At 40.1% G+C, this 15,360-nt stretch overlaps 1 protein-coding gene across 2 annotated transcripts in view; it reads left to right on the top strand.

Moving 5' to 3' along the window:
* Window positions 1–15,360, top strand: part of LOC120874263 (prolylcarboxypeptidase) — an 89,915-nt gene that overhangs the window by 36,542 nt on the left and 38,013 nt on the right. For both annotated transcript variants that reach the window (XM_040255606.1, XM_040255605.1), the window contains one exon: window positions 6,459–6,599. In XM_040255606.1, coding sequence (XP_040111540.1) covers window positions 6,459–6,599 — 141 coding nt within the window. The remainder of the gene's footprint in view (window positions 1–6,458; window positions 6,600–15,360) is intronic.

Consider the following 15,360-nt stretch of genomic DNA (forward strand, 5'->3'; position numbering starts at 1 on the left):
AAGTCAACTATAAACCAATTTTTCTAAAACTAAAGCCTACTAAGAGTCAACATTGTTTTCTTTTTATATAAGTAGCCTATTTAAATGAGTTAAAAACAATATAGTAACAATTACTGAGTTAAGTCAGTGAAAAGACCATGTTCTTCAGTAAAACTGTTAGTATATGGGTGGGAATGTGTACTTCATTTTGCAAATCTAGGAGAAAGATGCCCTAGTGCCCCCTGCTAAAGATTGAAGTTTGTAGCCAGCCCTATCTGCAATAGTGTGTTACAATGAAAAAAGCAGACTGGATTTTGTGAGAGGTAAGATTGGGTAGTGAAAAACGCACATGAAGAAGAATTGTATTTACTTTTATTTATTAGTTATATTACCTTAGGCAAGTTATCTGACCTCTCTGAGCTTTTGTATCCTTATTTATAGGATTGGTGTAATGAACATGCCCCAGAGGCTGATGGGGAGGATGGTAAGATGATCTGTGTAAAGCACCAACACAGTACCACACCCAGAATAGGTGCTCTGTGTTACGTACCTCCCCTACCTTTCTCCACGTTGCCACCAAAACTGCTTCTAGTAGGTGTGATGTTCTTACAGGCTTTTCTGGATGTAAATTTTATTTTTGAGCAGTTTTAAAGTCCACGTAGTTATTGTTGCCACAATAAACTATTTAAAGGATGTTCCCTTTGTTTCTTCCTGTCTACCCATTCTCATGGATCTCTTTATCCTCTACAAGGTGAAGGAGGGAAATATCTCTTGAAATATCTCTTGAAATAGGACCATATTGTAGAGAGAAGTGGTGCGTGTTGTTTTCCCTTTTTGAGATCATGTTTGCATGGCTTTTATGGTGCTATTATTTTAGTTATCTCAATATACCAAATTGAAAAGCTAATTAAAAATTCCAGGTTTGCCTCTGACTTGTAACCTTGTCCAAGCCACTTGACCTCTTTGAGCCTGTTTTTTTTTTTCAGTTGAACAATGCAGATCAACTGGCAACTAAGTCCCTTGTCTCTGTTTCTGTTGTTGTTTATAAAATTTCTATTCAGGATCACATAGCTGAAAGTGGTATGCAGCCCTCAGCTCTCCACAGCAGAGGGCACACTGCACCTAGTGTGCCAGGCCATTAGGTATTGGGAACTGTCTACAGTTGTATAGTCTGAAGCGGGTATCCCTGATGATTAGGAAGAGTCAAGAAAATTCTGTAAATGAATATTTTGCAAAGGATATTTCACTACTTATTTCTAGCTCTTTACTATTTAGCTGAAGCACTCAAGAAATAGGAGATTTTGGTGTTCTAGTGGGATGTCCTATAATTCTGTGAAGAGCTTCGTCACTCTCCACCTCACTTACCTCATCTTGATATCCCATTCTTGGGACTGGTGTGCAGATGGGGTGGAGTGGAGAGCTAACATTCCTTGAGCATGCATTATATATTAGGGACTCTTCCTGGTACTTTAGTTATGTTTAATCTTCACAGTAATCCTTTGAGTTGTGTTATTATCTTTGTTTTATATAGGATGAAAATGGGGCTCATACAGGTTAAGTGGCTTGCCTGAGGCCTCACAGTAACAATTCAAGTTCACATCTGTTAACTCCTGAATCTGCTTTCTTTCTGTCATACCAGAGTTCCACCCTCTTTCTCCCAAATTAAACAATTGGGGATTGCTAGGAGCAGGAGTGCCCTGAGAGCGGCCATGTAAGGAAGTTTGGCTTTCTCTAAAGTTCTTGTGGCTCTTGTAATTCTAGATATAAGCCTTTTCTCAAAGCTCGGCTCTAAAGTCAGTGGGTAAATTGAAAATCACTATGGCAGAATTATCTTTGAGAATACCAGGGGGAAGTAGTCATCTTGTTAGAGAGCCATGTACTTCCTTTCTTTAACTCCAGCACAGCTAGTCTTTCTTCCTTTGTTGAAACATCATGGTTTTTCCTGTTGAGCTTCAAATGATGCAGTTGGCATGTATTTAGGGGCCATGGTGGGTGGTAATTCACATCTTTGAGCATCAGAGTCTCATTCAGCATTTGTGTGTGTGTGTGTGTATGTTAGTCACTCAGTCGTGTCTAACTTTGCAACCCCATGGACTGTAGCCTGCCAGGCTCCTCTGTCCATGGTGATTCTCCAGGCAAGAATACTGGAGTAGGCTGCCATTCCCTTCTCCAAGGGATCTTCCCCACCCAGGGATTGAACCCAGGTCTCAGCATAGTGAGAGGCTTACATATTAGAAGTATTCTGAAACTTCGATCAAGAGAAGGAAGAGCAGATTCATGTCTTATTTAGGGGCTTAACTCATTTGTTCTCAGAACATTAGTTGTACATCAGAATTACTTGGTGTGCATGTGTGCTAAGTTTCTTCAGTCATGTCTAACTCTTTGTGACCCTAAGGACTGCAACCTGCCAGGCTCCTGTCCAGGGGATTCTCCAAGCAAGAATACTGGAGTGGGTTGCCATGCCCTCCTACAGTTCCTGACCCAGAGGTCGAACCTGTGTCTCTTAAGTCTACCTGCATTGGCAGGCGGGTTCTTTACCACTAGCGCCACCTGGGAAGCCCCAGAATTACTCGGAGGCCTTGTTAAAACACAAGTTACTGGGTTCTGTTCCTCACAGTTTCTAATTCAGTAGGCCTGGGAATTTGCATTTTTAACCAGTAGGCCAGAGAATTTATATTTTTAACAAGTTCCTAGATGAAGCCGATGCTGGTATCTAGGGACCTTACATGGAGAAACACTATATTAATTTGAACGGAAGCAAGTGGAATCACGTGTCTATCTTTCCTTCACTGTTTGTCTATTTTTCTTGCTCTTTTTTACTTTGAGGCTTAGTGAGTGTAGTTGAATTAGTTTGAGTTAAATTAAGGAGCTGTGGCTCAGTCACTTCTTTATCTGGTTGCTTAGTTTACTTCTTGGCCTAGAACAAGTACTTGGCCCATTCAGTTGATGCTTGTTGAATAAGTCATTGAGTGAGTTAATGTATGTCATGTGTGCTTGCTAAGTCGCTTCAGTCACGTCTGACTCTTTGTTGAACCTATGGACCCCATTAGGCTCCTCTGTCCAGGGGATTCTCCAGGCAAGAATACTGGAGTGGGTTGCTGTGCTCTCTTCAAGATATGTCATAGGAGGTTTTTTTTTTTTTTTTTTTTTTTAGCACATGGATATCATTATTATATACCTGCCCCATACAAACTGCTATTTTACTGAATGGTAAATAGTCTTTATATTAGAATAGCCTATATTTTAAGACCATATATGGTAAAGATTGTGGACATTGGGAAGTGTGCATAAGGTGTAGAGTTGAGAAACTTGCATTTTGGAACTTGTGATATGAATGTGAAGCGTGTGTGTGTGTGTGTGTGTAGATGGAGTTCCATTTCTTTTGGAATGGTCTAGAGAAATCTTGCAAGGTCTGGGTTGCTGCTGCTGCTGCTGCTAAGTCGCTTTAGTCGTGTCCGACTCTGTACGACCCCATAGACGGCAGCCCATCAGGCTTCCCTGTCCCTGGGATTCTCCAGGCAAGAACACTGGAGTGGGTTGCCATTTCCTTCTCCAATGCATGAAAGTGAAAAGTGAAAGTGAAGTTGCTCAGTCGTGTCCGGTCTGGGTTAGGTCAGAACTAACTCCTGCCCCAGGGAGGTTGGAGCAACACTGGGTCAGCCTATGTGTACCCCAGACCAGACCCTGCATTCTCACTCCTGTCCCTCCGGAGCCCTGAGGAATTCAGACCCTGTGATCCTAAAGGCTTGGTAGGCTCTGTCTGTTGTAACTGTTTAAATTCAGATAGTTGTATGTGAACTTTACCATGTTATAGCATTTAACAGTTGTATTTTTTAAGTGGTGAGTTCATTTAGTGAAGTTTGATTTAAGCTCAAAATTGTGTCATTTTGACATAATTTGTATTGTATCTGGCAAAGTCTCAGTATCCAGTGTCTTTTGTCTCTTTTAGTATAGGTTAAATTTTTTTTTCCTTTAAATTCACTTTACTTTAACAAAAATTAAAAACAATTTTAAAAAATACTTTTTGGCTGCATCTTACAGCACGCAGGATCTTAGTTCCCCAACCAGGGATTGAACCTGTGCTCCCTGCAGTGGAAGTGCAAGTCTTAACTGCTGGCTTTATGCTGAAGTATTTTTTTCTTCTTTTCTTAAATAATTTTATTCATTTATTTGGCTGTGCTGGGTGTTCATTGGTGCATGGGCATTTCTGTTGTGGTGGCGAGTGGGGGCCACTCCTTAGTTGCGATGCGTGGGCTTCTCATTGCTGAGCACAGGTTTCAGGAGTTGTGGCATGTGGGCTCAGTATTTGTCCTGAGGCATGTGGAATCTTCCTCAACCAGGGATCAAACCCATGTCCTCTGCATTGGCAGGTGGATTCTTCACCACTGAGCCACCAGAGGAGTCCTAAGCTGAAGTATTTTCAAGTAAATTAAAACAGCATGATATTTTCTCTCTAAATCCTTTATATACAGCTGTAAAATAGAAAAACTTTTTCTTATGTAGTGAAAACAGTATCACTTCTAACAAAATTAATGTTAATAAATCCTAGTTTGAACAAACAAGATATAAATCACAATTTAGGGACAACTGGGTTAATTTAAATATGGAGTAGGTAATATTTAAATTAACCCAGTTGTCCCTAAATTGTGATTTACATCTTGTTTGTTCAAACTAGGATACAATCTGGAATCATGCATTGCATCTGATTATTATGTTCCTTAAAATTTATTGTAATCTAAAGCAAACAGTCCTTTAATCAGATATTACCTTGCCTTTTTGTTATAAAATACCTTATCTTTGGACTTGTCTGATCGCTTCTTCGGAGAATGTTCAGCTTGGTTTTCTACCTTTGTATTTCCCAGAAACTGGAAATTAGATATAGAGACTGGACTGAGATACAAACTGAACATTTTTGGCAAGAATTTATCATGGATGATATGTGTTTTGTGTTGTGCAATGTGAGGAAATACATAATTCCTCTTCACATCACTGTTAGTGATGCTAACTTTGATCACTAGGTTAATAGGCTGATCTTGTGACAGGTGTTCATTTTCTTATCATCCATTCTCCTAATGCTTTTAACACTATTTAGTAATTCTTACCTGAATCAGTAACTTCACTAGGGTTTGTCAAATACCATATTTCTTTCTAATTCTGTCATTGCTTCTGCATTAGCTGACATTTGATAAAACAGAGCTGTTTTTCATCAGTTGGGACTATTTAGTACCCTGAAATACAATTCTGTTGGAAAGGCAAGTTAAATGTTGAGTTTTTTGCTTTTTTATTTACAACTTCTAAATGAGGAGTTGGCTTAATAAATAAATGGTGAGGAATAAATATTTTTCTTGCTTTCTCTTTTTTGATATCCTTATGGAATAATGGATTTTCATGAATCAAAACATGGAATCAAATGTTTTAATTAGCTACAATCGTTATTCTTTTTATGTTTCATTTGTTTTATGTTCAATTAATTAAAACTTCAGCCAGTGACAGTCCTTTGTATAGTATGAGATACCAAGATCCTGGCCCTTGCAATGTCAATTGTTATTGGGATGACAATGTTTATAGACCTCTTCAATGGTCTTTCTAGTCCTTGAATTTCAATATTGAAAGTTTCAATAATGAAAATTCAAGTAGTAAGGAATGTCTGTATTTTAAAAATTACTAAGTTCATATTACTATTTCCAATTTAATTTTAACATTATTGTGTTTTTAAGTGGCTACTTGATTTTATAATTGTATATTTTACACTGAAAATCTTGACCAATAATATTGCTTTATCTTAAAATATGAAGAAAATGATTTCAAAATAATATCAATATTACTCAGTTCAGTTCAGTTCAGTCGCTCAGTCGTGTCCGACTCTTTGCGACCCCATGAATCACAGCACACCAGGCCTCCCTGTCCATCACCAACTCCCGGAGTTCACTCAGATTCACGTTCATCGAGTCAGTGATGCCATCCAGCCATTTTCATCCTCTGTCGTCCCCTTCTCCTCCTGCCCCCAATCCCTCCCAGCATCAGAGTCTTTTCCAATGAGTCAACTCTTCGCATAAGGTGGCCAAAGTACTGGAGTTCAGCTTTAGCATCATTCCTTCCAAAGAACACCCAGGGCTGATCTCCTTTGGACTGGTTGGATCTCCTTGCAGTCCAAGGGACTCTCAAGAGTCTTCTCCAACACCACAGTTCAAAAGTATCAATTCTTCAGCGCTCAGCTTTCTTCACAGTCCAACTTTCACATCCATACATGACTACTGGAAAAACTATAGCCTTGACTAGACGGACCTTAGTCGGCAAAGTACTCTCTTTGCTTTTGAATATGCTATCAATATTACTACTACTAATGAAGCCAAATGAAGTTTGAAGTTTTTTAATTTTTGTAGTGTAGCTTGATTTGAATGGAAGAATAATATATGTACTTTTTAGTTTTTAATTACTTTCCTTTGAAATATGTCTTGTCTGTTTCTTTTTTGTCATAGGTTGATCACTTTGGATTTAATATCGATAGAACTTTTAAACAGCGGTACCTAATAGCTGATAACTACTGGAAGGAAGATGGTGGATCAATACTTTTCTACACTGGTAATGAAGGGGACATTATTTGGTTTTGCAATAACACGGTATGTGCAGATTTGTGAAACTCTTGTGCTCAATTGTTTTTTTATTATGATCAACTAGAAAAAAATCTTTTGTAGTATATATGACCAAATAATTCTGAAGTTCTTTAAAAAAAAAAACAAAAAGATAAACTCACAAATAATAGAGAAACAGCAAAAGTATGTGAATAGGCAGTTTACAAAAGAATAAATACAGACATCCAATAAGCCTGTTCAGCCTTAAAGAATTACATGTGAAAAGAATTAAATATGATACTATTTTTGGACAGCTGACTTTTAAAAGATGAAAAAATATCCCAGCTTATTTCATAATTGAACAAGGATATGGGAGAAATGGGAATAGGGATGTCATAACTATGTAATAAATATAGTATATTGTTATTATTACAGTCTAGAATGAGAACACAGGGGCAGGAATTTTTGTTTGCTTGTTCAGTGTTGTATCCTAGATCCAGGACTGTGTTAGGCATATAGCAGGTACTCAGTAAATATTTGTTAAATGAATTAATTAATAAAATCTAAACAAAGCCAGTGCAAATAAGAAAAAAAAATGGAAGTTTGATTTTCAAATAGGAATGGATGAAGGTATATTTTAGCTTTCCTATTGTACTATTTTTCTTATATTTGTGAGGATAAAAAATATTGTAGCTGTTAGCTTGCTTCTCTTGACTATATATTCTATCTTCTTTTATAATAATGCTTAAGTCTGTTAACAAAACTTAATTAAGACAAGTGAAAGGAAGAAATTTTCCTTTTTAATCAGCCAGAGCTAAGACTAGAAAATGTCAACTTTATACCAGAAAGCTAGTCTGTGAACTACCTTAGGGTGGGGACTGAATCATGTTTTCTCCACTGCCAATGTCTGACATGGTGCTTGGTATTCAGAAGGTCTTAGTAAATGGTGAACTGAACTACATTAAAAGCAAAGATATGAACCCAATTATATTGTGTTATTGTATTCCATATTTATAATTATTTCCTTAGGAAATAACATTCCTTAGGATATTAGTCTAAATATGTTAGTTGAAAATAAAATAATTCCCTAAGAACTGATCCTAGATATCTATTTCTCTTAGATGAGTGACACATAAAATCAGAATTTATTTTCCATCAGATTCCTGCTCTATAATTCTGTGAAACAACTGAGGCTGCCTTGTCTCTCTTTCACTTCCTTGTGCAATTGCTCTGTTATGCCAAGGCAGTAGGTCTTAACCAACACCACAATTCAAAAGCATCAATTCTTCAGCACTCAGCTTTCTTCACAGTCCAACTCTCACATCCATACATGACCACTGGAAGTGCAATCACCATTTGCAGTGATTTTGGAGCCCCCCCAAAATAAATTTGCCATCTATTTGCCATGAAGTGATGGGACCAGATGCCATGATCTTACTTTTCTGAATATTGAGCCTTAAGCCAACTTTTTCACTCTTCTCTTTCACTTTCATCAAGAGGCTCTTTAGTTCCTCTTCACTTTCTGCCATAAGGGTGATGTCGTCTGCATATCTGAGGTTATTGATGTTTCTCCTGGTGATCTTGATTCCAGCTTGTGCTTCTTCCAGTCCAGCGTTTCTCATGATGTACTCTGCATAGAAGTTAAATAAGCAGGGTGACAATATACAGCCTTGATGTACTCCTTTTCCTATTTGGAACCCGTCTGTTGTTCCATGTCCAGTTCTAACTGTTGCTCCCTGACCTGCATACAGGTTTCTCAAGAGGCAGGTCAGGTTGTCTGGTATTCCCATCTCTTTCAGAATTTTCCACAGTTTGTTGTGATCCACACAGTCAAAGGCTTTGGCATAGTCAATAAAGCAGAAATAGATGTTTTTCTGAAACTCTCTTGCTTTTTTGATGATCCAGCGGATGTTGGCAATTTGATCTCTGGTTCCTCTGCCTTTTCTAAAACCAGCTTGAATACCTGGAAGTTCATGGTCCGTATTGTTGAAGCCTGGTTTGGAGAATTTTGAGCATTCTTTTACTAGTGTGTGAGATGAGTGCAATTGTGCAGCAGCTTGAGCATTCTTTGGCATTGCCTTTCTTTGGGATTGGAATGAAAATTGACCTTTTCCAGTTCTGTGGCCACTGCTGTTTTCCAAATTTGCTGACATAGTGAGTGCAGCACTTTCACAGCATCATCTTTTAGTATTTGAAATAGCTCAACTGGAATTCCATCACCTCCACTAGCTTTGTTCATCAGAGAAGGCAGTGGCACCCCACTCCAGTACTCTTGCCTGGAAAATACCATGGGCAGAGGAGCCTGGTAGGCTGCAGTCCATGGAGTCATGAAGAGTTGGACACGACTGAGCGACTTCACTTTCACTTTTCACTTTCATGCATTGGAGAAGGAAATGGCAACCCACTTCAGTGTTCTTGCCTGGATAATCCCAGGGACGGGGGAGCCTGGTGGGATGCCATCTATGGGGTCGCACAGAGTCAGACACGACTGAAGTGACTTAGCAGCAGCAGCAGCAGCTTTGTTCATAGTGATGCTTCCTAAGGCCCACTTGACTTCACATTCCAGGATGTCTGGCTGTAGGTGAGTGATCATACCATCGTGATTATCTGGGTGGTGAAGATCATTTTTGTACAGTTCTTCTGTGTATTCTTGCCACCTCTTCTTAATATCTTCTGCTTCTGTTAGGTCCGTACCATTTCTGTCCTTTATCGAGCCCATCTTTGTGTGAAATGTTCCCTTGGTATCTCTAATTTTCCTGAAGAGATCTGTAGTTTTCCCCATTCTATTGTTTCTTTGCGTTGATCGCTGAGGAAGACTTTCTTTTCTCTCCTTGCTATTCTTTGGAACTCTGCATTCAGATGCTTATATCTTTTCTTTTCTCCTTTGCTTTTGTCTTCCCTTCTTTTCACAGCTATTTGTAACACCTCCTCCAACAGCCATTTTGGTTTTTCGCATTTCTTTTCCATGGAGATGGTCTTAATCCCTGTCTCCTGTACCATGTCACGAGCCTCTGTCCATAGTTCATCAGGCACTCTGTCTAACAGATCTAGTCCCTTAAGTCTATTTCTCACTTTCACTGTATAATCATAAGCAATTTGATTTAGGTCATACCTGAATGGCTTAGTGGTTTTCCCCACTTTCTTCAATTTAAGTCTGACTTTGGCAATAAGGAGTTCATGATGTGAGCCACAGTCAGCTCCTGGTCTTGTTTTTGCTGACTGTATAGAGCTTCTCCATCTTTGGTGGCAAAGAATATAATCAGTCTGATTTTGGTGTTGGCCATCTGGTGATGTCCATGTGTAGAGTCTTGTGTTGTTGGAAGAGGGTGTTTGCTATGACCAGTATATTCTCTTGGCAAAACTCTATTAGCCTTTGCCCTGCTTTATTTTGCGCTCCAAGGCCTAATTTGCCTGTTACTCCAGGTGTTTCTTTACTTCCTACTTTGCATTCCAGTCCCCTGTAATGAAAAGGACATCTTTTTTGGGTGTTAGTTCTAAAAGGTCTTGTAGGTCTTCATAGAACCATTCAACTTCAGCTTCTTTAGTGTTACTGGTCAGGGCATAGCCTTGGATTACCATGATATTGAACGGTTTGCCTTGGAAATGAACAGAGATCATTCTGTCATTTTTGAGATTGCATCCAAGAACTGCATTTCAGACTCTTTTGTTGACTCTGATGGCTACTCCATTTCTTCTAAGGGATTCCTGCCCACAGTAGTAGATATAATGGTCATCTGAGTTAAATTCACCCATTCCAGTCAATTTTAGTTCATTGATTCCTAGAATATCGACATTCACTCTTGCCATCTCCTGTTTGACCACTTCCAATTTGCCTTGATTCATAGACCTAATATTCCAGGTTCCTATGCAATATTGCTCTTTACAGCATCGGACCTTGCTTCCATCACCAGTCACATCCACAACTGGGTGATGTTTTTGCTTTGGCTCCATGTCTTCATTCTTTCTGGGGTTATTTCTCCACTGATCTCCAGTAGCATATTGGGCACCTACCGACCTGGGGAGTTCATCTTTCAGTGTTCTATCTTTTTGCTTTTTCATACTGTTCATGGGGTTCTCAAGTCAAGAATACTGAAGTGGTTTGCCATTCTCTTCTCCAGTGGACCATGTTTTGTCAGACCACTCCACCATGACCCGTCCATCTTGGGTGGCCCCACATGGCATGGCTTAGTTTCATTGAGTTAGACAAGTCTGTGGCCCATGTGATCAGATTGGCTAGTTGTCTGTGATTGTGGTTTCAGTCTGTCTGCCCTCTGATGCCCTCTCTCAGTGCATACTGTCTTACTTGGGTTTCTCTTACCTTGGACATGGGGTGTCTCCTCATGGCTGCTGCTCCTGACCTTGGACGCGGGGTAGCTTGCGTCCAAATTAATACATTTGCTTCCTCTCAAAACCTGAGGTCAACTCTTCTGATTACTTTGATGGATGATCCTTTCTGTTAGGAAACTCATACTCTGGTAGGGTCAGACACAGATAAGCAAATGTTGCAACAAAGTAATAGAGATCCATACCTGTTGAGAGCGGTATTGATAGGAGGATGTGATCAGCAAGTCGTCAAGAGAGCAGGCAGAGGAGGGCATCTTGAGCTGGGGTACAGATGTCTGTAGATACATGGCAGGGGTAGAGAAGAGCAAGGTGTTAAGAGAGAAAATGGTGTTATTGAAACCATCCCATCACAAATATAGGTTAAACTCTCCATCCTCACATGCATATAGCTCTTTTAATTGTTCATTTATTGGTCAAGACAAAGAAAAAATTTGTCTTAGTCTTTGTTAGGATCTTCACAGGTGGCTCAGTGGTGGGGAATCTATCTGCAATGCAGAAGACCCAGGTTTGATCCCTTGGTTGGGTAGATTGCCTGAAGAAGGGATTGGCAACCTACTCCAGGATTCCTGCCTGGAGAATTCCATGAACAGAAGAGCCTGGTGTGCTACAGTCCATGGGATCATAGAGTTGGACCCAACTGGATGACTAACACTTTCACTCAGTCTTTGTAAAGGAATAAGAGCTCATTAAAAAGGAATAATGTGCACTAGGAATGACAAGCAGTTGTAATCTATGCTAAATCTAAAGCTGGGACTGCCCTGGTAGTGAAGAATCTGCCTGCCAATGCAGGAAATGCGGATTCATTCCCTCAGTCTGCAAGATCCCCTGGAGAAGGAAATGGCAACCCCCTCCTGTATTTCTTGCCTGGGAAATCCCATGGGTAGAGGAGCTTGGTGGGCTACAGTCCATGGGGTCAGAAAAGACTAAATAACAACAGCAAATCTAAATCTAGTTAATTGATGTTGGCCACCTAGAATGCTTTGTTAAGAAGGATTCTGAGGTCACAACTTTAGGTAAGTGAAAAAATTGCAGCTGTTGATTAGTGACCAGCATTATGTGTCGAAATAAGGAGGTTTGCACTTGATGATTGTATTCTGGAGCTAGGTGGCGTGTGCTTGAGTGTTCGCTCTGCCACTTTCTCCCTCTGTGACTGTCACAGGTTGTTTAAACTGTGTCCTTGCCTGTAAAGTAGAGATAATCAAAGTGCCTATCTTTTAGATTATTGTGATAACTAAGTGAATTAATATATGTAAAGTGTTTAGAATGGTTTTTAATGAGTCCTAAGCACTCATTAAAGTGAAAAGCAAAGGAGAAAAGGAAAGATATCAGCATCTGAATGCAGAGTTCCAAAGAAGAGATAAGAAAGCCTTTCTTATCTCCAAGAAGAGGTAAGAAAGCCTTCCTCATCGATCAATGGAAAGAAATAGAGGAAACAACATAAAGGGAAAGACTAGAGATCTAGAAAAGGCAGAGGAACCAGAGATCAAATTCCCAACATCCACTGGATCATGGATAAAGCAAGAGAGTTCCAGAAAAATATCTATTTCTGCTTTATTGACTGTGCGAAAGCCTTTGACTGTGTGGATCACAATAAACTGTGAGAAATTCTGAAAGAGATGGGAATACCAGACCACCTAACCTGCCTCTTGAGAAATCTGTATGTAGGTCAGGAAGCAACAGTTAGAACTGGACATGGAACAACAGACTGGTTCCAAATAGGAAAAGGAGTACGTCAAGGCTGTATATTGTCACCCTGCTTATTTAACTTCTATGCAGAGTACATCATGAGAAACGCTGGACTGGAAGAAACACAAGCTGGAATCAAGATTGCTGGGAGAAATATCAGTAACCTCAGATATGAAGATGACACCACCCTTATGGCAGAAAGTGAAGAGGAGCTAAAAAGCCTCTTGATGAAAGTGAAAGAGGAGAGTGAAAAAGTTGGCTTAAAGCTCAACATTCAGAAAAGTAAGATCATGGCATCTAGTCCCATCACTTCATGGGAAATAGATGGGGAAGCACTGGAAACAGTGTCAGACTTTATTTTTTTGGACTCCAAAATCACTGCAGATGGTGACTGCAGCCATGAAATTAAAAGACACTTACTCCTTGGAAGAAAAGTTATGACCAACCTAGATAGCATATTCAAAAGCAGAGACATTACTTTGCCGACTAAGGTCCATCTAGTCAAGGCTATGGTTTTTCCAGTGGTCATGTATGGATGTGAGAGTTGGACTGTGAAGAAGGCTGAGCGCCGAAGAATTGATGCTTTTGAACTGTGGTGTTGGAGAAGACTCTTGAGAGTCCCTTGGACTGCAAGGAGATCCAACCAGTCCATTCTGAAGGAGATCAACCCTGGGATTTCTTTGGAAAGAATGATGCTAAAGCTGAAACTCCAGTACTTTGGCCACCTCATGGGAAGAGTTGACTCATTGGAAAAGACTCTGATGCTGGGAGGGATTGGGGGCAGGAGGAGAAAGGGGCGACCAAGGATGAGATGGCTGTATGGCATCATGGACTCGATGCACGTGAATCTGAGTGAACTCCTGGAGATGGTGATGAACAGGGAGGCCTGGCGTGCTGTGATTCATGGGGTCGCGAAGAGTCAGACACGACTGAGCGACTGAACTGATAGATCTCTTCAAGAAAATTAGAGATACCAAGGGAACATGTCATGCAAAGATGGGCTCGATAAAGGACAGAAATGGTATGGACCTAACAGAAGCAGAAGATATTAAGAAGAGGTGGCAGGAATACATAGAAGAACTGTACAAAAAAGATCTTTACCACCCAGATAATCATGACGGTGTGATCACTCACCTAGAGCCAGACATCTTGGAATGTGAAGTCAAGTGGGCCTTAGAAAGCATCACTATGAACAAAGCTAGTGGAGGTGATGAAATTCCAGTGGAGCTATTTCAAATCCTGAAAGATGATGTTGTGAAAGTGCTGCACTCAGTATGCCAGCAAATTTGGAAAACTCAGCAGTGGCCACAGGACTGGAAAAGGTCAGTTTTCATTCCATTCCCAAAGAAAGGCAATGCCAAAGAATGCTCAAATTACCGCACAATGGCACTTATCTCACACACTAGTAAAGTAATGCTCAAAATTCTCCAAGCCAGGCTTCAGCAATACGAGAACCGTGAACTTCCAGATGTTCAAGCTGGATTTAGAAAAGGCAGAGGAACCAGAGATCAAATTACCAACATCTGCTGGATCATGCAAAAAGCAAGAGAGTTCCAGAAAAACATCTATTTCTGCTTTATTGACTAAGCCAAAGCCTTTGACTGTGTGGATCCCAATAAACTGTGAGAAATTCTGAAAGAGATGGGAATACCAGACCACCTGACCTGCCTCTTGAGAAACCTATATGGAGGTCAGGAAGCAACAGTTAGAACTGGACATGGAACAACAGACTGGTTCAAAATAGGAAAAGGAGTACGTCAAGGCTGTATATTGTCACCCTGCTTATTTAACTTCTATGCAGAATACATCATGAGAAACGCTGGGCTGGAAGAAACACAAGTTAGAATCAAGATTGCCGGAAGAAATATCAATAACCTCAGGTATGCAGATGACATCACCCTTATGGCAGAAAGTGAAGAGGAACTAAAGAGCCTCTTGATGAAAGTGAAAGAGGAGAGTGAAAAAGTTGGCTTAAAGCTCAACATTCAGAAAACTAAGATCATGGCATCCGGTCTCCTCACTTCTATCTTTATGGGAAATAGATGGGGAAACAGTGGAAACAGTGTCAGACTTTATTTTTTTGCGCTCCAAAATCATTGCAATTGGTGACTGCAGCCATGAAATTAAAAGACACTTACTCCTTGGAAGAAAAGTTATGACCAACCTAGATAGCATATTCAAAAGCAGAGACATTAATTTGCCAACAAAGGTCCGTCTAGTCAAGGCTATGGTTTTTCCAGTAGTCATGTATGGATATGAGAGTTGGACTGTGAAGAAAGCTGAGCACCGAAAAACTGATGCTTTTGAACTGTGGTGTTGGAGAAGACTCTTGAGAGTCCCTTGGACTGCAGAGAGATCCAACCAGTCCATTCTAAAGGAGATCAGCCCTGGGATTTCTTTGGAAGGAATGATGCTAAAGCTGAAACTCCAGTACTTTGGCCACCTCATGCAAAGTTGACTCATTGGAAAAGACTCTGATGCTGGGAAGGATTGGGGGCAGGAGGAGAGGGGGATGACAGAGGATGAGATGGCTGGATGGAATCACTGACTTGATGGACATAAGTCTGAGTGAACTCCGGGAGTTGGTTGATGGACAGGCAGGCCTGGCGTTCTGCGGTTCATGGGGTCGCAAAGAGTCGGCCATGACTGAGCGATTGAAGTGAACTGAACTAAACTGAAGCACTCAATTAATACTAGCTGTTGTTACCTACTATTTATCTTCATGTAAATAAGATTAATAATCAAAGTACCTATGTCTTAGATTGTTATGATAATTAAG

Source organism: Oryx dammah, unplaced genomic scaffold (assembly GCF_014754425.2).
Source record: "Oryx dammah isolate SB20612 unplaced genomic scaffold, SCBI_Odam_1.1 HiC_scaffold_15, whole genome shotgun sequence".
Taxonomy (NCBI): domain Eukaryota; kingdom Metazoa; phylum Chordata; class Mammalia; order Artiodactyla; family Bovidae; genus Oryx; species Oryx dammah.